At 39.5% G+C, this 17,974-nt stretch overlaps 7 protein-coding genes and 1 long non-coding RNA gene across 8 annotated transcripts; 4 read left to right on the forward strand and 4 right to left on the reverse strand.

Moving 5' to 3' along the window:
* Positions 1 to 1,120: 1,120 nt before the first annotated feature.
* On the forward strand, positions 1,121 to 3,604 carry LOC145709124 (gap junction alpha-1 protein-like). The gene is made up of 6 exons (XM_081786807.1): positions 1,121 to 1,157; positions 1,197 to 1,278; positions 2,592 to 2,671; positions 2,714 to 2,897; positions 3,232 to 3,465; positions 3,511 to 3,604. The coding sequence occupies exons 1-6, from the start codon at positions 1,121 to 1,123 to the stop codon at positions 3,602 to 3,604; spliced, it is 711 nt and encodes a 236-aa protein (XP_081642933.1).
* LOC145708019 (uncharacterized) lies at positions 3,603 to 5,484 on the reverse strand. The gene is made up of 7 exons (XM_081785628.1): positions 5,205 to 5,484; positions 4,993 to 5,124; positions 4,795 to 4,953; positions 4,520 to 4,753; positions 3,936 to 4,256; positions 3,744 to 3,890; positions 3,603 to 3,698 (listed from the first exon to the last, which is right to left on the reverse strand). Exons 1-7 carry the CDS (start codon positions 5,478 to 5,480, stop codon positions 3,657 to 3,659), a joined length of 1,311 nt encoding a protein of 436 aa, XP_081641754.1. The 5' UTR covers positions 5,481 to 5,484; the 3' UTR covers positions 3,603 to 3,656.
* A 749-nt stretch (positions 5,485 to 6,233) lies between these two features.
* Positions 6,234 to 7,789, reverse strand: LOC145709125 (Na(+)/H(+) exchange regulatory cofactor NHE-RF1-like). The gene is made up of 8 exons (XM_081786808.1): positions 7,502 to 7,789; positions 7,222 to 7,460; positions 7,070 to 7,145; positions 6,912 to 7,028; positions 6,781 to 6,869; positions 6,567 to 6,736; positions 6,383 to 6,525; positions 6,234 to 6,326 (listed from the first exon to the last, which is right to left on the reverse strand). The coding sequence occupies exons 1-8, from the start codon at positions 7,766 to 7,768 to the stop codon at positions 6,234 to 6,236; spliced, it is 1,194 nt and encodes a 397-aa protein (XP_081642934.1). The 5' UTR covers positions 7,769 to 7,789.
* A 176-nt stretch (positions 7,790 to 7,965) lies between these two features.
* On the reverse strand, positions 7,966 to 9,315 carry LOC145709126 (putative PDZ domain-containing protein PDZK1P1). Its single transcript, XM_081786809.1, has one exon. It carries the CDS (start codon positions 9,313 to 9,315, stop codon positions 7,966 to 7,968), a length of 1,350 nt encoding a protein of 449 aa, XP_081642935.1.
* Positions 9,316 to 11,439: 2,124 nt separating this feature from the next.
* On the forward strand, positions 11,440 to 13,412 carry LOC145709127 (uncharacterized). The gene is made up of 12 exons (XM_081786810.1): positions 11,440 to 11,513; positions 11,557 to 11,586; positions 11,685 to 11,814; positions 11,879 to 11,990; positions 12,033 to 12,115; positions 12,159 to 12,397; positions 12,448 to 12,668; positions 12,747 to 12,817; positions 12,856 to 12,941; positions 13,008 to 13,125; positions 13,176 to 13,254; positions 13,300 to 13,412. The coding sequence occupies exons 4-12, from the start codon at positions 11,888 to 11,890 to the stop codon at positions 13,410 to 13,412; spliced, it is 1,113 nt and encodes a 370-aa protein (XP_081642936.1). The 5' UTR covers positions 11,440 to 11,513; positions 11,557 to 11,586; positions 11,685 to 11,814; positions 11,879 to 11,887.
* Positions 13,413 to 14,007: 595 nt separating this feature from the next.
* LOC145710113 (uncharacterized) lies at positions 14,008 to 14,341 on the forward strand. The gene is made up of 3 exons (XR_014135003.1): positions 14,008 to 14,033; positions 14,092 to 14,197; positions 14,242 to 14,341. It is a non-coding gene; the product is annotated as an uncharacterized LOC145710113 (long non-coding RNA).
* Positions 14,342 to 14,407: 66 nt separating this feature from the next.
* LOC145709927 (uncharacterized) lies at positions 14,408 to 15,504 on the forward strand. The gene is made up of 5 exons (XM_081787621.1): positions 14,408 to 14,474; positions 14,763 to 14,877; positions 14,921 to 15,017; positions 15,090 to 15,179; positions 15,361 to 15,504. The coding sequence occupies exons 1-5, from the start codon at positions 14,412 to 14,414 to the stop codon at positions 15,416 to 15,418; spliced, it is 423 nt and encodes a 140-aa protein (XP_081643747.1). The 5' UTR covers positions 14,408 to 14,411; the 3' UTR covers positions 15,419 to 15,504.
* A 267-nt stretch (positions 15,505 to 15,771) lies between these two features.
* On the reverse strand, positions 15,772 to 17,386 carry LOC145708048 (uncharacterized). Its single transcript, XM_081785666.1, has 3 exons — positions 17,075 to 17,386; positions 16,346 to 16,485; positions 15,772 to 16,303 (listed from the first exon to the last, which is right to left on the reverse strand). Exons 1-3 carry the CDS (start codon positions 17,123 to 17,125, stop codon positions 15,925 to 15,927), a joined length of 570 nt encoding a protein of 189 aa, XP_081641792.1. The 5' UTR covers positions 17,126 to 17,386; the 3' UTR covers positions 15,772 to 15,924.
* Between the last annotated feature and the right edge of the window lie 588 nt (positions 17,387 to 17,974).

Genomic DNA, 17,974 nt, shown 5'->3' on the forward strand with positions numbered 1-17,974 from the left:
ATCCAACAGAAAAACTGAACCAAGGATTCCTCACCCTGGCAATATCTGGATAAATATTGTCCACGAAGAAGTTATGAAATGAAGCCGCATAATCGAATCTATACGCCTGCGCCAGGTGCATTAGAAGGGGTGACAATTTCATTATTCGCGCTTTCAGTCTCAAGTTCTCGCTTTTGATTTCGTTTATTAGAAGTCTTCTGCAGAAAGCACTCTCTCGACTGATACGGTAAATCGCAGAGCAAATAAAGGATCAAGGTTAATAGTATTATTAAATAATGGAGAAGAGATATAATTCCAGCAAAGAAATTCCCCAATTTTCCAGCTGCTCCCATTTTCTGAAGAAAGTCACTTCTGATAAGAACGAGATCTGATGGAAAACAGTCGTTCAAACAAGCGATAAAACAGCGAAGTCAACTCTAAATTCTTTGCACCGAAATTAAAGATATGCTCGTGCGAGTGAAATCAATGGTCGAAAGATGGAACCGCCCAGGTTTCTATGATTCTTACGGAATTTCGCAACTATTTCGTTTGCCCGTGAATGAGCGTCCAATGGGTCGTGGCTGCTGCATCAAAGCCCTTCTTATGCGAATTCCAGTGCCAGACAAAAGCTGCCCCAGTAAAGCAGATTTTGCTCATCCAACTTGCTGGTTTGAAAAATTCAATTTCGCTTTCGCGTTATTAATTTTGGGGATCTTCAATTGGTTTTGAGATTTTTCCTGAATCAGTAAAATCAGATTTTACTCGTAGCACATGTCGACTGGGAAATAGAATATTGCGTGTGAAATCAAGCCTTGATTATCAAGGAGGAAATTTTAATGATATTTAGACTCACGTGTTTAAAAGTAAAGTTATTATCGAGGACATAAAAAATTCAAGAGCTTGAACAAGGCTGGCAAGTGGCAGGTTTGGGATTATAGAAGCTAAATTATGAGTTTATAATCTGCACCAGATTGCGTTCTGTTAGGAGATTGTTAAAGTTGGATTTATTATTCATACGAACTACGGCTATGAAATGGCCACTTGGGAAACTTTGCGGAATGAGCACGGACAATCTTGTCCAACTCGCCGTGAACAAGAGATACAGTAGAAGACAGCAACCGAATTTTTACTTTTCCCCATCATGGGCTGGCATCTTGTCGAAAGAGTCGTCGATTCAGGTGAGCGAGAATACAGTTAACTTTTCTGCTATTTTGAAGTTTCCGCTTACGCAACTCTCACTGGAAGGCTCTGGACTACAGTGCTCTTTCTTCTACGAATAGTCGTCATAACTTCAATCGGGTAGGATTGAGACGGGAGCTTTTCCAGCCATTAGCTTTTCCAGCCGTTAGCTTTTCCAGCCATTAGCTTTTCCAGCCTTGCTGGAAATTCTAATTTGCTGGAAAAGCTAATATACTGGAATAGCTTCTTTCAGATTGATATTTTTCTAATGAAATATAAGTTGATAAAATAAGTACTATATTTATTAAAAAGTCTATTTACTTAGACGTGCTTTTTTTAAGGTTAACGAAGTTTTCCAGCCCACTTCCGCTTTATAGACCGCTGAACACCATATATTTTTAGAATCAGTAGAAAATTTTAAGAACTTTGACGGTTTAAAATTCTAGAAAACTCCACTTCCGGTCGATTCTAGAGCCGGAAATTGACGTAATTAAGGTGTCATGGTGAAGTTTGACCTATCAAATTGATGATTTGACGATTTCCTATCATTTTAGAAAAGAATAAAGACTAACCGCGGTCAAACCATCCGAAAAAAAAACTGAAAAAAATTTCATCAATTTACGCCTTTTTTACATAATTTTGCCGGTCGGTTTGACCACGTTTGGGACTGTTTCTTCTGATACATTGATTATAGGATGACTCAAAATCTTCCGAGCATCAATTTGATAGGTCATACTCTACCATCACACCTAAATTTCGTCAACTTCCGGCTCTAGAATTGACCGGAAGTGGACTTTTCTAGAATTTTAAACCGTCAAAGTTCTAAAAATTTTCTGCTGATTCTAAAAAGGTATGGACCATACCGTATGGTGTTCGGGGGTCTATAAGGCGGAAGTGGGCTGGAAAACTTGGTGAACCTTAATATAAGCACGTCTTAGTGAAATATAATTAATAATAATTTATTATTAATACATAATCGTCGATTAGTATAAAATTTATCGAAAGATCGTTTTCAAAGGAGGTCGGGATTTTTGGTACTCCTTGTTCCGATTTTGGTACATGGTGAGTACTGCGAGCATGGCTGTTGATTTCGGAGCGTTCGCGTTTCTCAGAAAACGATCTCTCGATAATTCTTATATTAATCGACGATTATTAATTAATTATGATATTTCACAAAGTAAATACACTTTTCAATAAAAATAGTACTTATTTTATCAAACTATATTTTCATTGGAAAAATATCAATCTGAAAGAAGCTTTTCCAGCCATTAGCTTTTCCAGCCGTTAGCTTTTCCAGCCTTGCTGGAAATTCTAATATGCTGGAAAAGCTAACGGCTGGAAAAGCTAATGGCTGGAAAAGCTCCCGTCTCGGTAGGATTAAATCAACGCCCAACATCATTTAATTTTGCTTAACTAATCTAATAATTTCCTAGAGAGCATGTTTACGGCGATGAGCAGTCGGCTTTTGACTGTAATACCAAAGAAACCGGTTGTCCAAATGCATGCTACTCAGGTACCCCGCTTTTACTATTTTTTATTATGTTAAATTGGTAAGCCTTTGCACCTATTTCACAAATACGATTCTGGGGTGCTCAAATAATTTGCGTCGCTACACCTGGTGCATTCTTTGTTGTCTACTCAATCCAAAGCAAAAACAAATTATCAAAATGCGTGAGCCATGCGCATCCTGCCAAAGCTGAAGAAGAAGTAAGATCAGCTATTCCTAAGAGAAGAAAAAGGTTCGAAGAATAAGTATACAATGACCATCGAATTCGACGAGAACCCTGTAAAGACCCTCGCATGCTCTCATTACTCTTACAAGTCGTGGCGCAACCGATGACGGAAAAGATGAATGCCAAGTGCGCGAGAAGAAATTATTACGAGCGTATTTTGTTTACTGGGATTGAAATTTATAAAAAAAAGCGTTATCTTAGCAATTATCAATTTGCATCCTTTCTCAAGCGCAAGCTGTTGCACGACTATTACTAGAATGCTGCTTTTTCTATGGTCAAATGCTGCTTTATGGAACAGAGTAAGATCAGTTTCACCTAACGAGTCATAAAGAAAACTAAGAGTTAACATGCTTTATATTTGCGAGCAGTCGCCTTGTCCTCTTCCAACACAATGTTGGGTTTCGCGTCCAATGGAAAAGACGATTTTTCTCCGATTTATGACGATAATGAACGCCTTTTCAATTCTTCTCTCAATGATCGAGATCCTGCAGCTAATGTCTCGCCGAGCGCGCAAGATGATTTTAAAGCATCGGATCAAGAAACTCCAAAATGCTCAATCGTTCGATGACCTGAGGTACGAGACTTCTTATCTTTCTTTTAATCACTTTCAATTCAATAGTACCTCGAGCGCAAGCTCTTCTGAAATCCATGAAAAATATGCAATATCGGAAAACGAGTTTAAAAAGCCTATACGAAATAAATTCTACGTTTAAGATTTTCAATTTTATTTAGCAAATGTAAATTGTATAAAACAGGGTCAAATTTTTATTTGATGATGATTTGGGGAGCTGGTCCAGCAGCATGCACCTGAAGGAACAATTCAAGGAGAATCGATTCTTGAATAAAACTTACGGATTGATCATGGATGCGGGGAAGTTGAATAACATATTGAATAACTTTATCATTCGTTTGATGCGGTGGAGCTTGCGAGACTGAACGCTGATCCACAACAGATGGAGCGTAGCCGACAGTCTGGCTTGGTAAGACATTTGCAGTATGCTGATGATATTTAAATAAAATGCCATTCTCTTTCAAAATGCTTACCATTAGAGGAGCTGGCTGATGATATTCATAAGGTCGGTTATACTGCTGCTGTGGAACTGTAAAAGTATGATCTTGAGGAGCGTATGAAGCAGCAGGATAATAATTCTGAGGCGGTGGTGCCATTTGCTCGTTGATGGGTGGCTGAGCGTATTGAGGAATGTGATTTCGGAAATGCCCTGGATGTTCTGGTATGGGAGCTGGCTGGTGGATTGGCTGCTGCACAGAGCGCCGGTGAGCGGTACTATCATCGTAGTAGCCTCTCTGTGGATATGATTGCGGAGGAATAGCTTGTCCAACGACAGAAGGAGCCATTTGAGAAGGCTGAATTTTTATTTAGCAAGAACCTAGAATAGCTAGCTCTACGGGATTTTGGTCATTTATTTCTCGATTAAAGTTCTCTGCATCTTCTAGTGGCGGGGTAAGAGGTGGCATCGGAATATTACTCTCTCGGTGGGTGGGGCCTAAACGGCCGTAGTTAACGCGATAGATGGGCATTTTGCACGAGAGTAAAGGGATTTGAGTTTATCTCGAAAACGATGCGCAAAAGTAAAGATTGACTTTTCTCAGTTCGAAGTGTTACTTGCCTGTGCTGACGGAGCTCGATTATGACTTCGCGGGGGAACGCTTTGCTGATTCGATGAGTGGAGAGGCATCCCTTGGAACTGGGATCCAGAGGAATGATAGGCGTAAGACTTTCCTTGAGTCCCTCTTTGATTCATTCCTTGTGCTTGATGAACCGTCTGAGGCGGATTATGTTCTGGTTGAGGCTTCGCGGGTTCTCCAAAAATGTCGATTTTTGGTTTTCGGTGGTTCGGAATCTAGGAAGATGGTAACAGGGATTATTTCTAGGGAATTTGACCTTGAATCTTTTCACAGTTCCAAATTTCTTTTCATTGCGAGCGAAATCTAAGCCATAATTGCCAGTAGAAGTATCGATTTCGCCATCGGCTTTCTTCAAACTTCGTTTATTTGCCGCTTCAGCTGCTTGAGCTGCAATATACGAAATCGAAGGAACGTCCTATATTTTAACAAAATAAATTTGAAGACAACTGTCTACCTTAGATTTTGGAACACCCATAACTTCCGACTCTCTAACTTCTGGGGCCGGCTTGAAAGCCGAAAGAGCTGGGGGCGCTGGTGGAGCTACAGGTGGGCGTTCTTCATCTGATGATGGTTCCGGCTTTTTCAAGTTAAAAATCCAAATCAAGATTTAATAATTTCAATTAAAATTTATAATTTAGATGTTAATATTTAACTTGGCTCAGGCAGAGGCTCAGGATCGGAATCAAAGTCTACTGGAGTGATTACACGAGTTTGAGAAGTTTGAGCTCTTGATTCAACAATCAGAGGCGGTGTTGGTGACTTTATTGGCGGTGGAGGTGGCGTTTTCTCAACGGGTGCGGGCGTTGGCGACTTAGGACTAGGCGTCGGCTCTTTTGGTGGGGGAGGGGTGGGCGACTTCGATACTAGCACTGTCCTCCTGACTTCTCGGGATGGTTTGCGAGGCGGCTCTTCGTCCGAAGACTCAGAAGAGGATTCGTCCATTTTAGTGACTACAAATCGTATGATTGCTGTTTAAATTTACAATTTTTAAACTTGCCTTGATTTGTTGGAGTAACAGGGGCAATTTTGCGTCCACCTGCGAAATCGAAGGAATCTTTTCAGGGTTCTGAAAATTCAATTTCCCGACTCAAAACTTTTCATTATTGGCCGGAAAAAATATAAATTTTCGGCCTTCGAACAGCCATAACTCACGTGATACTCTTTGAAACCAGATGATCCAGGTATCAATGGAAAGCTCAGATTCTGAGGATTGGGGGAAAGCAAAAATTTTTCCGAAAAATCGGTTTTTGCTGATTGGCCAAAAATTAAAATATTAATTTTCGTCATTCAGAATCGATTTTTTTCAAATTTCTTTTCTTTGCCCCAATCCTCAGAAGCTGAGCTTTCTAAAAATATATCAATCACGTGATTTCATCATCTGTCACGTGAGATATGGCAGTTCGTATAAAATTCATGAAAATGGCCTCAGAATCGCCCCAGGCTATGAAAACAAGTTTTTTCCAGGTGTTTTCTAGAGTTTAGACGATGACAAAAACGGTCAAGATAATGATTTATCCCCAAGTTGAAATTTTTGTCAAAATTGAAAATTTATATTTTTTCCGACCATTATTTTCCCAGGCTGAATATCCGACTGGCGCTATTCAAGAGATGTGTTCTCATGATGCGCGGGCCAATGAGGAAGTCGATCCATGCTAAATCGAGACTGGGAAAAATGAAAATTAATTTTTCGCGACCCTAATCGATGGAAGAAGCTTCGGTTTCTGATTCAGAGCTATCAAACTCCGCCAAAGGAATTTGAACTGCATCAGATGGGTCGATCATTCGTTGCTGTGAATTAAATTACAGTTATTTTAGAAATAAGAAATAAACAATAAGTTAATTACCCGATCGAAATGCCAATCCATGGATTCTAAATCAGCCAGCAGCAGAACCATTCTCTTGCCAGCGTTTTGAATTAAAAGCTTCAAATCATCATGGTTTTTGCCTGCGACGGGAATTTCATTGATTTCCAGCAAGTAATCGCCGACTAGATATAAAATAACGAAGAATTCGACCTTTCGTGCTTACTCCTTGCAGAAGTTTTTGCGGCAGGTCCCGACGAAGCAATTGAAATAAGTCGATGCGAGCTGGCTCCGAATTTATCGTCTTCCGTACCAATCTCGATACCAAACGTTTGATTTTTCTTCTTCAACAAAACCAAACGAGGAAGAGGTTGGGGCGTGTTTGGCAATGGAACGCTGAAGACAAGATTAAGAGTTTCGACGAAAACAATGGAACTTGCATTTTTGTTGAGGCGGCTCTGCTTACTGTGGCGCCAGATGTTTTAATTGCTTCGGGCTCATCAATTCCGCGAGCGAGTTGCGCAGTGATCTTAAAGTCTATCTGCGTCTTGAACTCGAAGACCTTACTTACCTTTATTCCGCGCTCTTCTAACGTTATCAAAGTGGCTTCATCAACAACCAGAAGCTCTACATTTGTATCTTCATTCAAAAGCTTATCTACTTCTTCGCGGCTATAGCCAGAGACTTCCTGAAAAAAAGAAGTAGTATTTATATTTTGTGATAAATTACTTCGCTGTTGATTTCAAGTATTCGATCATTTGTGAGGAGTCCAGCAATATCTGCAGCTGTTTCTTCATAAATAGTGCTAAAAATCAAATATTCAGAGAAAGGGCAACTACCAAAATTTGTGAACAAGAATCTCAGAAACGATAAGTAAGTACCTAACAAAATGATGATTTTGTTTGTCAGAGCTATATTCGAATCCGATGAGTTCTGACGAGTTCGTTCGGTTGAGTGTGACTATTCGTGGTTGTTGAGCGAGTACTACGTTCTTTCTGTGCTCTCGCTCACTTTCCCTTGTTTTGGTTCTTTTTACAGTTTCCTTTGGCTGACTTTCTATTTTCTCCGTCTCGGGTATCGCCGTCTGTCGAGCTGCAATTTCTTCGATCACTTCTTCGGTCTAAAAGGATAAGTGTAAAGTTTTTGATTGAATAGAAGTACCGTTAATTCTTTGTCTTCTTGAGAATATGAAGGAGGTGGAATTGAGACTGTTGGTTCTGTTTTGAGCTCGAACTTGTTCAGTTCGCGAATCAAATCAGTATCTGCTGGATTAATCAGAAGCCTCTTGTAGGCCTGATTTAGTTTTCTGTTGATGAGCGTCAGCTTGACTGGATTCATACTAGATTTTATAACACTAATAACTTCTTCGTGTCCTAGTGTTTCCGTGTTGGTTCCGTTTGCGATAATGATGACATCTTCTTCTTCCATTCCTGCCTTGTGCGCAAGCCCATCTTTATTGAGTTACTGAGACTAAATTAGAGTGAACCAAGTTAACCTTAAATGGAACTTTATTTGTTCGAATAAAATATTCACAAGGGCTTTAGCCCGTTCTCTGCTTTTTAATAATTCTTGATGACGCGAAAAAAGAAGCTCAAAGTCAACGCTTTGTAAAGAATTGAGTACTTTTAAAAGTAACTATTTCCTTTGGTCACTGAAGTGATAAAATGTTCGCCAAAGTTATTTTCTTTGTCAGTAGCAGCGGATTTAAAAGCAAATCCCATTTTTTCCTCTCCAGCAAAAATCTCGACTTCGCGTGGGATTCCACTTTCACCATAGCGCAGTGCCCATTTCTCGGCCAAAAACTCATCAGGCCTCGATCCCGCATTAAGAAACCATTTTGCTTCAGTTTTACTCGTAACGAGCAGCACTACGTGGTGTGGATATTTTTGCATGCGTTCTTTCACGCTATCCGCTTTACTGACAGGCTCCCCGTTGATTTCCCAGATACAGTCATCAACAAGTAGCCCAGCTAGTGCGCCTGGTTGGCTTTTAGCAACAAGCGATATGCAATGCAAACCGATTTCCGGATCTGTTTTCATCGAGATTCCGTAAGAGCCAGTTGATGATTTCACTAATCGCAAAAGTCGTGCTTTCGGCAAATCGTTTGCTCGCGGTAAAACTCTCGGCGCTGCAACCGGCAGAGATTCTTCTGCCTGGAGCGTTTCAGCTTCGACAGAGACTGGGGCCGTCCTGGTCACATTTGCATCTTCTTCTCCGTCAATGGTAATGTGCTCGTTCTGAATTTCATCGAGAGAATATCGACCCTCCGAGATGCGTTTTCCTCTTTTGCTCGGTGGTTCAGACAACTCCTCGCTGGATGATGATTCTCGTCGTTCAAAATCGGGAATCGCCACAATAAAGGAAATCTGCTCGTTGCTCATAAAGTTTTGCGCTATCGACGTAAATTCTCTCCTGTTATAAGATGACAGATCAAATCCATTTAATCTAACAATAATGTGGCCTGGAGAAAATCCAGCGCTATCAGCCACACTTCCTCCATCAACACTGACAACAATGTGTTTCCATCGGGGATTTCCCTCTGTGGCCTCCATTTCTGTCTCAATATTCAAACCAAGTCCTTTTCCTTTCTTCTTTTCAACTAATAGAAACTTGTACCCTTTCTCGACAAGTTTTTCGTCGCGTTCTTTGTAATCTGGATCTGCTTCAGAATGAACAACACGCAAGGCTAACGCTTTAGCCGTCTTTTTGATAAGCTGGGCTACCTCGTTATGTTCCATTTGACCGATCCATTGCTTGTTGACGCGGAGGACTCTCATGTTTTCACTCAGCCCCGCCAGTTCTGCTTGCGATTCCTCTTGCACGTAAGATATTCGGTGATCATATTCGACGCCAGTCTCTCTTGATTCCGACTTGTTCGATATCAGTTTAAAGTTGAAATTTCCTTCTGGACTTCGTTCGAATTTAATGTCGTTGAAAAGGCCTCGCCAAAATTCTTCATTTTTCTCTTTCTTCATGCTCCTGATGAGTGAGTGCAATTTTCGCACATCGCTTTCGCTCCCTGCCGATTTAGTTTGTTCATCTTATTTAGTTTTTCCGCCGAAAATATCACACTCGCATTACTACGGTGCAAATGTTTGGCGTCACTTTATAGCAAATGAATTCCTATCTATATAAAGGATAAGGGGCTAAGGGGTAATTTAAGTTTGAAGGAAGCATTAATCCGGAATGAGTGGCCAAGTGACTTGTGCCGTTAGCGATTTGGAAACAATTTGAGCGAGGCTAATTGTTGTGCGATCGGCTTAGGGCTTGTTGGTGTCCGCTCCAGTCGACGGAAAAGTAATTCGATTCTGCGCAGAAGAGAAGGGTTATTATCTTGGCCAGACTTAAAAGCGGACTTATTGCTTCAACACTTGCCTTTTACAGTTGATCACTGACGAGAGTTTACCGATGACGAAGACCCTGTAGCTTCTCAAGTGCTGATTTTGGCCAGTGTAAGTCCGACATGTTTCTTGCTTGCTTTGTTTTGTTATTGCTTGAACTTCTCCAACCTTTCTATGATGTTTTTCTAGCCGGGGTTAGTGAGTCACTTCATTTAGCTTCTTCTGATACTCGAATGTAGAATTGATGAAACGAGCGGCCAATGAGTTAAAGTGAGCTCTTCAATAAGGAATAACTGTTTGGAAATTGAGAAGCACTTTGTGAATAGTTGATAGTTTTGTTCTAAACTAACGACGCATATTTCTCAACGCACAGAAAGTTACCAGTAAAAGATCTATATTTCCTGTGAGCATTTTTTAGAGATTGACGTTTTATATCACTGAGAGCCAAAGTAAGCAACATATTATAAATATGCAAATTTTGTGTACAATATTTACTCGATTTTCGAAGCACTTGTCTGCACTTAATCAATAAAAGCATTATATAAAACATATTCTATGAATATAATGTTCCTTGAGAATCTATACGGGCGCTCATAGACTATGATAAAAGTGAACTTGGACTAAATATATGTCTCTTTTAATCGGAACAATTATTTGGTTATTAAACTTAAAGCAACTCATTTTACATTCATCTTCCGTGTTTTTTCTGCTCAAGGCTTGAGCCTCAAGCACCGGAGCCGAGACGGGACCAATTGCAGAGGCATTTGATCAAATCGCATAGAGAACGACGAGAAACTCTAACATCGTATTTCTTATACTTTTTAATTCTTCAATTTGCTTCTTCACAAGTTGCCACGAGGAGACGATGCTCCGAACTAAATCTCGGTTTACCCCTGCGCTGACATTGACGTATATCTAGGTCGATTCGGGCTTCTTGAAAATTGAAATTTTATGAAATTTGAACGTTGGGATTTTATCCTGTCGTCGTGATAACCGAAGCTGTATTCTTTCGATACATGTGGTTTTTATAATTTTAGTATCACCAGAATTACCTCAAAAGACCCTCAAAACGGCCGAGCTACACATAGGTCGATATCTGCGCAGGGGTTAATATACATTTGCGATAAATTTTCAACTTTATCAAATTCTCAATAGTTGCATACTTATGACATGCTTGTTGTCGTATTATCCCAGCTGATTTATCGGGTAACTGAGAAAGAAATCCAGCTACTACAAAGGGATAATGCTTCACTGTATATGGAAGTCAGAATATAAATTAATAAATCTCTCCCTTCTTAGCTCAAAAAAACCAAATAAAAAAAGAGAGAATTTTGTTGCCTGGGAAGAAAATGATTAAAAAATATTTTTACTGAATTGAATGATCATTAAGAATTATATCAATTCTTAATATCATTCGAAAGGTCGAATTTCTAACTGGAGGAAATAAGAGGTTTATCATCAGTTCAATTGAATAATATTGTTTAGCGCTCGATAATGCATGCGTTTGTATGAATAAAAAGGATTGCTTGTTATCGAAAAGGGTAGCTTACTTTGGAGGGACGATTTATAATTCATCTAAGAGTCAAAACAACAACCAATATAAACGTGCTATGTTCCCCTTTCCTCCTTTCTTTAATTCTAGTTGAAAAAAATTTTCAGCTGCGATGGCACTTGACAGGCTGCTTCACAAGGTTAGAGTATTTTTTTTTTATTCGTCATTATTTTCTGTGATGCTAGAATCTCGGGCAGACCGAAAGAGAAATTGAAGAGAACAAATGGCTCCTGAGCGATCAAGAGCGCGCTGCAATCAACGACGATTCATCATATCAATGGTACAGTCGCATATTTAACTTCAATTGAACTAAGCTTTTGTAGGCCTCATCATAAGGAAAATGTTCATCTTAGGTAAATTGCCTGAGTAAAATAAAAATAACTGGGGGCTATTCAATGAATGATACTAACAACCGTCCCAATCAATCAGCTCATGTTAAATTAGTTTTCAGCGAAGTAAAATTATTGACGCACCACCTCAACGAAGTCCCCGATTACGATGGCGATGAAGATTCTGACGCGGGGGAAGGAGATTTTCTTAATAATCATTTCGACCACGAGGAGATCATTAGAAAAAACTCGGTAATTTTTCATTGAGCAAAATGATGTGCGAAGATAGGTTTCGCTTCGATTGACGCCATTGTAGGAAGATGATATGAAAAAGAATGAGGCAAAACGCAAACTCATTACGGCCTCCATCATTTGCACGTTTTTCCTGACGGCTGAAGTGATTGGTGGGATCATGTCTCACTCGATCGGTTTGATTTAGTTCTCGGACACGTTTTCGGAGTATGCTTTAGCCATTTTGTCTGATGCAAGTCATATCTTTGCTGACTTGTCTTCATTCCTTCTGAGTCTCGTCGCAATCCATTTCAGCTCAAAGGTACAAGAAAAGACAAGACAGTTGTAACAACCACTATCTTAAGAAGCCGACGCGAAGCTACAATTTCGGCTACTCCCGCCTCGAGGTCATCATCGCCGTCGTTAATATCTTATTCATCTGGATATTGACAGGCGCTCTTGTTAAAGAGGCAATCGACAGGTTTATTATACTGTTCTCGCTAGAAAAAGTAAACATGATTAGGGTGCGGGAGCCTGATGAGTTTGAGCTAAACGGAAAGATCATGCTACTTGTTTCCAGCCTAGCAGTGCTTTTCAATTTGACGTAAGCCTTTGGATCAAATCAAATTTAAGACGATAACTAAAACGCCTTAGTCTTGGGGTAATGCTACACGGTGAGCATGGACACAGTCATGGAGGTCACACTCACAGTCACGCAAGTTCACATGCAACTCACACAGGTTACAACGACAAAGGCAATCACACCAAGCACCAACAAAGTTATCACAACGATCTGGAACAGAGCGGTCAACAAGAGGACTTGGGCTGCGCTTCTCCAGGCTCCAAGCGGTCCGCATTTTCGCTCAGCTCTATAGGTTTGAACATATTTGTAATTATCGGGCGAGAGGGTCCGAGTAATTTCGATTTCGACAGGGCGGTTTAATTGCATTTAGCCGAAAGTGCCAACAACGCTGACATCAACGTTCGGGCAGCAATGATACATGTTATTGGAGATCTGCTGCAGGTTGCCCAAAAAGCTTTTCCAATTTGACATTTTTCAAGTCTATCGGTGTGTTCATTGCTTCTGTGTTGATTTATGTGAACCCTGAATGGAAGATCGCCGATCCCATTTGCACTTTTTTCTTCAGGTAACCATTTTATATGTATTGGCTATTAATACTCGACACCTTTTGATATTAATCATTACTTATAAGCTTACTGGTACTTTGTACGACACTTCCACTTCTGCGAGACACAGTGCGTATTTTAATGATGGCAGCGCCCAGAAACATCGACCACGAAAAAGTATCCAATGCATTGCTAGAAGTAAAAGTAAGTTATCTAGATCTAGAGAACCAAATTGAAAATGATAACTTTTCAAGGGAGTACTGATGGTACACGACTTGAAGATATGGACCCTAAGCAACTCGAAAGTATTCGCTTCCTGTCATTTAGCGACAGGTTTTTAGAAGTTTTATCAATATTAAAGATTATGATCTATTTTAGAAAGTAACGTTAGCCACTCAAAGCTGCTAAATAAGTGCACAAAGATATTGAAAAGGAGGTTTGATATAAGCGAGACTACAGGAACAGAGCGGCACTTATTATTCAGAGATTAGATTTTATAATTAGAATAAATAATAAAGCTCTGAATGAAGTTCAAATCGAGGCATTTACGAAGCAAATGCTCACATGTAAAATCTGCAAAATATTTGACTAAATAAAGATTATCTGAATAAGTTTTCCTTTCCTAAACCACATGTTATCTGATGAGTTTTAATCGAGATTTATATGAGATCAGAATATCGACGCATCTACTATGAAATTAATTTTGGGCGTATTCAATACTCCGTTTTGGAAATGCGCTTAAATTTTAATGATAGTTGCTAAATCGTTTTTTTTTCCTGAAAAATTTCGCGATGTCTTTTTTTATTTTAGATTTTAGTTGTGAAAAATGAAGAGCGATTAACGAAAGAACTCTATTGCATGATTCTGATTTTTTTACATTTTGAAAGAAAGTTTCGAAAACATCATCTGCAGGGAAATTTATTCAAAGGCATTAAATATTACCTGACAGTCTTGCAAGATGCTTTTGTATCATCCCCAATTTAACCGTCTATTATAATAAAAACATTAAAAAGTGTTGAAGGAGGCGCTCGTGAGTGTGCGCATAAAAGAACATCTGTAAGGCAATCGTCCTCCAAAAGGTTTAAATGCAAATTCTTCTCTTTTTACCGTTGGTAAGACTCGTCACAGAGAAAATTCCTTCGATTTTTCTTTTATTTAACATTTGAATAGCTAGAAACGCTGGTCCATGGATACGGCAATAACCCCAGCTTAGACAAAGTCTGTACTACAAAAAGATGCTATCAGTGTAGAGGAGTTGTCCAAAATATTCCTTCGGGTAGTTCGCTCAACGCGGAAATTCTTACCAAGGAAATTATTTAGGGAAAACTGAAAAAACGAATGGACTTTTTCAATTTTGCAGGACGTTGCTTTCAATCAACGAATGTTGTCCAGGGACGGGGTTCATTGAATCACGATAAATAAGTTTAAAGTTTTGTTATTCGTCGATACCATTAATAATTATCAGTATTGAACTTCTGAAAGGTCGGCAGATGCTCTTTGGATTGAAAGCGTTGTCCGAGGATGTATGCGAGCTCGTGGAAAGAACTGATCGTGTAAGTCAATGAAGAGCATGTGTTTTTTAAAGAAAACAGCGAATAAAGGTCTATATAAGCCTACTCAAGGCAAGATATTAGCGTCGCCTACTTCGAGAATAACTTGTACATTCATGTTGAATTTGAGAACTATGAACAGTGACGGCGACAAAATCAGGTTCGAATGAGCTGCTATTTTCAATTCATTAACGATCTGCATTATGTAGCACACGTTAGATATCGTAGGATCAGATGATGATCCAGGTCGCCCTTCAACCAAGGAATTAATTTGAGTAAAGCTGACTTTAGGACTGCAACTCCTACGATGAGCTAAAGGATGACGAATACTTGTGCGAAGCATTCAAAACCCGTACTGAGACCGACGCCACTCTTTGCACTTCGAAATTTGGCCACGTCGATAATGGTTGAGTTAATAAAGAGCTTTATCGCAGTGATGTTTGGTTTAGGAATGAACTTCATTCTTCTTGTGGGAATAGTTTGCCTCGTTGTTTCAGTCGCAACTTGTGTGGTGCTCGCTTTCTGTTATTTCAAGCACATGTACATGTGAGTCTTGCACTCAACCTAGCTGGAGTGATTTCCTCAACGAAATAACATTACCTTCAATCTATGATTAAGAATTTACGACTGCAGAAAAGCCGCGAATTCAAGCTCTAAATCGCCCTTACTAAAAGGAACACCAATCAATTCGCCAGGACATGAAAATAGGTAATATTTTTAATCGCTTTAACTTTTATTATGGGCCTTATCATAAGCCGTAAAAACTGGAACAATATAGTATAGTTATATAAAAAATTAACGTTACATTTAAAATCTCGGTGGTATCTTAAAAGATGTCTATTGAGAGACCTGTTATTGGAAATATAGATCTGAAAAAATAATGCTTCAGAAGCTACGATGCGACAAACAATGTCTACGCTAACAATCCAGAATTAATGAAGAAGTAGCCGCAAAACGACATTCGCGCTCCGCAAGACTATGTAGACATAAAATCATCTGAACTCCTAAAAGCTATATTTCTTTTTTTATTTTTTTTCCACGCCACTCTTCTTTGCTGATTTAATAAAAAATTTAACAAATGAATTATTTGCTCTTCTGGACATAATTTCTTTGCTTTCATTCTTTCAAGGAATCGAATATTGAACAATTTATTTCGGGTCACTTTTTTCATAAGTAAGGAATTCTTTTCGAAGTCGCATCAGGCTTGCTTTACTTTCCACTCACACTTTCCACTTTGCGAGGTTCAACCCCATTCTTTCATTAAACCGTGGCTTATTCTTTTAAGATTATGGCGGTAGATGTTTGGGGTTGTGAATTTCATAGTTAATGATAAGTGTTTCCTCTAGATTATGTTATCAGTCAGGTTGATAAACACCCTCAACCGGCGCTAGAATAGCGTCTTTCTTATCACAATAGGAGATATGTCATTTACGGAATTCGCCGTCTTGAGTTCCTATCGCGAAATTTCGAATAAACGATTCAGTTGATAATAAATAGGGCTAGAACCTCTCCTTTTTCTGGAATCTCTACAGCTGCAGCGGGCGCGTGCTCGCCTTGTCTCAAAGGGCTGACAAACATAGGACGGCATTCCGAAGCTGTCGTCTTCTTTGCACGTCTTCCATTCGGCCGAAGTTGCGAGCTTGAGAGCGCGCCAGGCGCAAGGTTCCACGCAGTTCGGGCTGCGAGTGCCCTCCCACTGTCCATCCACGCAAGTCAGCTGGCCCTTGCTCTTGAGTATCTTCCCCTCTTCGAGACACTTCCAATTGCAAACCGTGTTGTGATCCACAAATCCGTCAGCGGCAAGATCGTAGTTTTTGCATTCAAGAGTGCCTCTTTTCTCAATGTTAGTTTTTTTAATTTCTGACGGTTCAAACTTTTTTTGGAGATTCTCTGTATTGCATCCGCTATTTGCTGATGTCAGCTGCGTACCAATTTGGGCGTTTTCTTCAAAATAGTCGCCAGCGTCGATTCCCAAGCTATCGTGAAAGAACGCTTTTAGTTCCTCGAAATCGAACTGAAAATATCAAGTCATGTTTCTTGAGAGCGCGGTAGAAGTAAATGGAGCTCTAGAAAGTGAAGAGCGAACGAGGAATTGTTGACGTTCATTTCCCGAAAAGGACTTTTCAAGAGGTCTGAGCAGGTAAAGAAACTTCCGCTTCGTTTAACCTTTTTGGGGGCGAGGACAAGAACATTGAAAACCGAGTTATTCTAAACCCGCGGTTGGTGCGACGTGGTTTAGTTTCGCGCAGCCCGCCGCATTCGTAAACGGTGCATAAGAGATTTCGAATAAGAGTACGCAAAAGTCCGAGAAAGAGCGTGAAATTTCATCATCCCAAGATTTATTCCTTCAAATGAATATTACAGGTCCTCCTTTCAACTATTTCAAAGTAAACGAAGCGATGCTACAATAAATAAATTATTTCGAGAAATCTTATCAATCTTATTCAGATATTTAGCCTCCTATTTAGTTTATTTTACCAATTAGCAATCGCCTAACACAGAGAATCTTCGCTAAAAGCATTTAGAATAAAATAAATGCCGAATAATAGAGCGAAAACTCTTCAGGATTAAAGGATAACTGTAGCTACTTTCGATCGAGTCACCTGCATCGCGTCTGATGTAGAAAGAAGCGCTAGAACCGAGGTAAGCCTCATTTCGTTTCACTGCGGTCGCGTAACGAACAGCTGCGGTTTCTCTTATTGTTGAAAGGAAAGCTCTACTTTGTAAGGGACGAAGGTATCCTCGTCTTTTGTATTCTTAATCGTTGTTTGCCAGTTCATACAAGATAGTAGGAAAAATCATGAGCGCTCGGTGGCGCCACCGTGACGTCATCTAGTGTGGTTTTCGTCAAAAATTATGTGGAAAGCTTGTGGATTCGACATAATGCGCGGCAGACATTGGGGATCAAAGCAATAATTTTTCTCTTCTACTTTCGATAGTGCTTCTATGGCTACAGTGCCAATTTAAGGCAAGAACGAGGTTGTTCAAATAAAACTTCTTTTTTTTTGCCTAAAGACTGCAAAAAAATAAATCCTACCAGTTTCTCATAAATCTATCATTTTTAAGAACGATATTGCAATCAGATTCAAATTTCTTCTGTTCTTTCTTTGCTAGAATCGGGCCAAATAGAGATCTTTCAGCGAGTTGCAATTTTCTTCAAGTGACTAGATTAACCCCGACCCCTTGGTTAAAAGACATAAGCACCTTCAAGCCGTTTTCTTCAGCTTTTTATTTATTTCGAAAAATAAAAACTATTCGTTCGAGTGAGCTTTGCGATTATGTTGCGATTTATCGGCAAACTTAATTTAAAATTGAGTTATCAGACGTTCTTGTCTTGACGTTGGCTCGAACAAACCGTGAAATTATCTTTAGTATACGTCACTATCTTTTTCTTCAAGGATGATTACCTTGCGAAGTTCTTAATGCGAACAATATTTGAAATATTGTATTATTATAAAACTTGGTTGCACTGTATTAATTCTGCAAAATAGAAGATATCGTAA

This window comes from Oikopleura dioica, chromosome XSR (assembly GCF_907165135.1).
Source record: "Oikopleura dioica chromosome XSR, OKI2018_I68_1.0, whole genome shotgun sequence".
NCBI lineage: Eukaryota > Metazoa > Chordata > Appendicularia > Copelata > Oikopleuridae > Oikopleura > Oikopleura dioica.

Bases quoted from the DNA above. Each gene is read 5' to 3' on its own strand.
- LOC145708048 (XM_081785666.1), bottom strand. From the start codon at position 17,125: ATGAGGCTTACCTCGGTTCTAGCGCTTCTTTCTACATCAGACGCGATG. The intron at 16,486-17,074 runs GTGACTCGATCG...TGATATTTTCAG, and splicing joins CTACATCAGACGCGATGCAG to TTCGATTTCGAGGAACTAAA. The intron at 16,304-16,345 runs GTTTGAACCGTC...CATTGAGAAAAG, and splicing joins ACAGAGAATCTCCAAAAAAA to AGGCACTCTTGAATGCAAAA.
- LOC145709124 (XM_081786807.1), top strand. From the start codon at position 1,121: ATGGGCTGGCATCTTGTCGAAAGAGTCGTCGATTCAG. The intron at 2,672-2,713 runs GTACCCCGCTTT...TAAATTGGTAAG, and splicing joins TCCAAATGCATGCTACTCAG to CCTTTGCACCTATTTCACAA. The intron at 3,466-3,510 runs GTACGAGACTTC...TCAATTCAATAG, and splicing joins CAATCGTTCGATGACCTGAG to TACCTCGAGCGCAAGCTCTT.
- LOC145709127 (XM_081786810.1), top strand. From the start codon at position 11,888: ATGAAAAAGAATGAGGCAAAACGCAAACTCATTACGGCCTCCATCATT. The intron at 13,126-13,175 runs GTAAGTTATCTA...TAACTTTTCAAG, and splicing joins ATGCATTGCTAGAAGTAAAA to GGAGTACTGATGGTACACGA. The intron at 13,255-13,299 runs GTTTTTAGAAGT...GATCTATTTTAG, and splicing joins TTCCTGTCATTTAGCGACAG to AAAGTAACGTTAGCCACTCA.
- LOC145709125 (XM_081786808.1), bottom strand. From the start codon at position 7,768: ATGGAAGAAGAAGATGTCATCATTATCGCAAACGGAACCAACACGGAA. The intron at 6,870-6,911 runs GTAAGTAAGGTC...ATAGACTTTAAG, and splicing joins TAGAAGAGCGCGGAATAAAG to ATCACTGCGCAACTCGCTCG. The intron at 6,526-6,566 runs GTAAGCACGAAA...TTTTATATCTAG, and splicing joins CGCAAAAACTTCTGCAAGGA to TCGGCGATTACTTGCTGGAA.
- LOC145708019 (XM_081785628.1), bottom strand. From the start codon at position 5,480: ATGGACGAATCCTCTTCTGAGTCTTCGGACGAAGAGCCGCCTCGCAAA. The intron at 4,754-4,794 runs GTCAAATTCCCT...CCATCTTCCTAG, and splicing joins GAACTGTGAAAAGATTCAAG to ATTCCGAACCACCGAAAACC. The intron at 3,699-3,743 runs GTAAGTTTTATT...TTGTTCCTTCAG, and splicing joins CCCGCATCCATGATCAATCC to GTGCATGCTGCTGGACCAGC.
- LOC145709927 (XM_081787621.1), top strand. From the start codon at position 14,412: ATGCTCTTTGGATTGAAAGCGTTGTCCGAGGATGTATGCGAGCTCGTG. The intron at 14,475-14,762 runs GTAAGTCAATGA...AGCTGACTTTAG, and splicing joins TCGTGGAAAGAACTGATCGT to GACTGCAACTCCTACGATGA. The intron at 15,180-15,360 runs GTAATATTTTTA...ATAATGCTTCAG, and splicing joins TCGCCAGGACATGAAAATAG to AAGCTACGATGCGACAAACA.
- LOC145709126 (XM_081786809.1), bottom strand. From the start codon at position 9,315: ATGAAGAAAGAGAAAAATGAAGAATTTTGGCGAGGCCTTTTCAACGAC.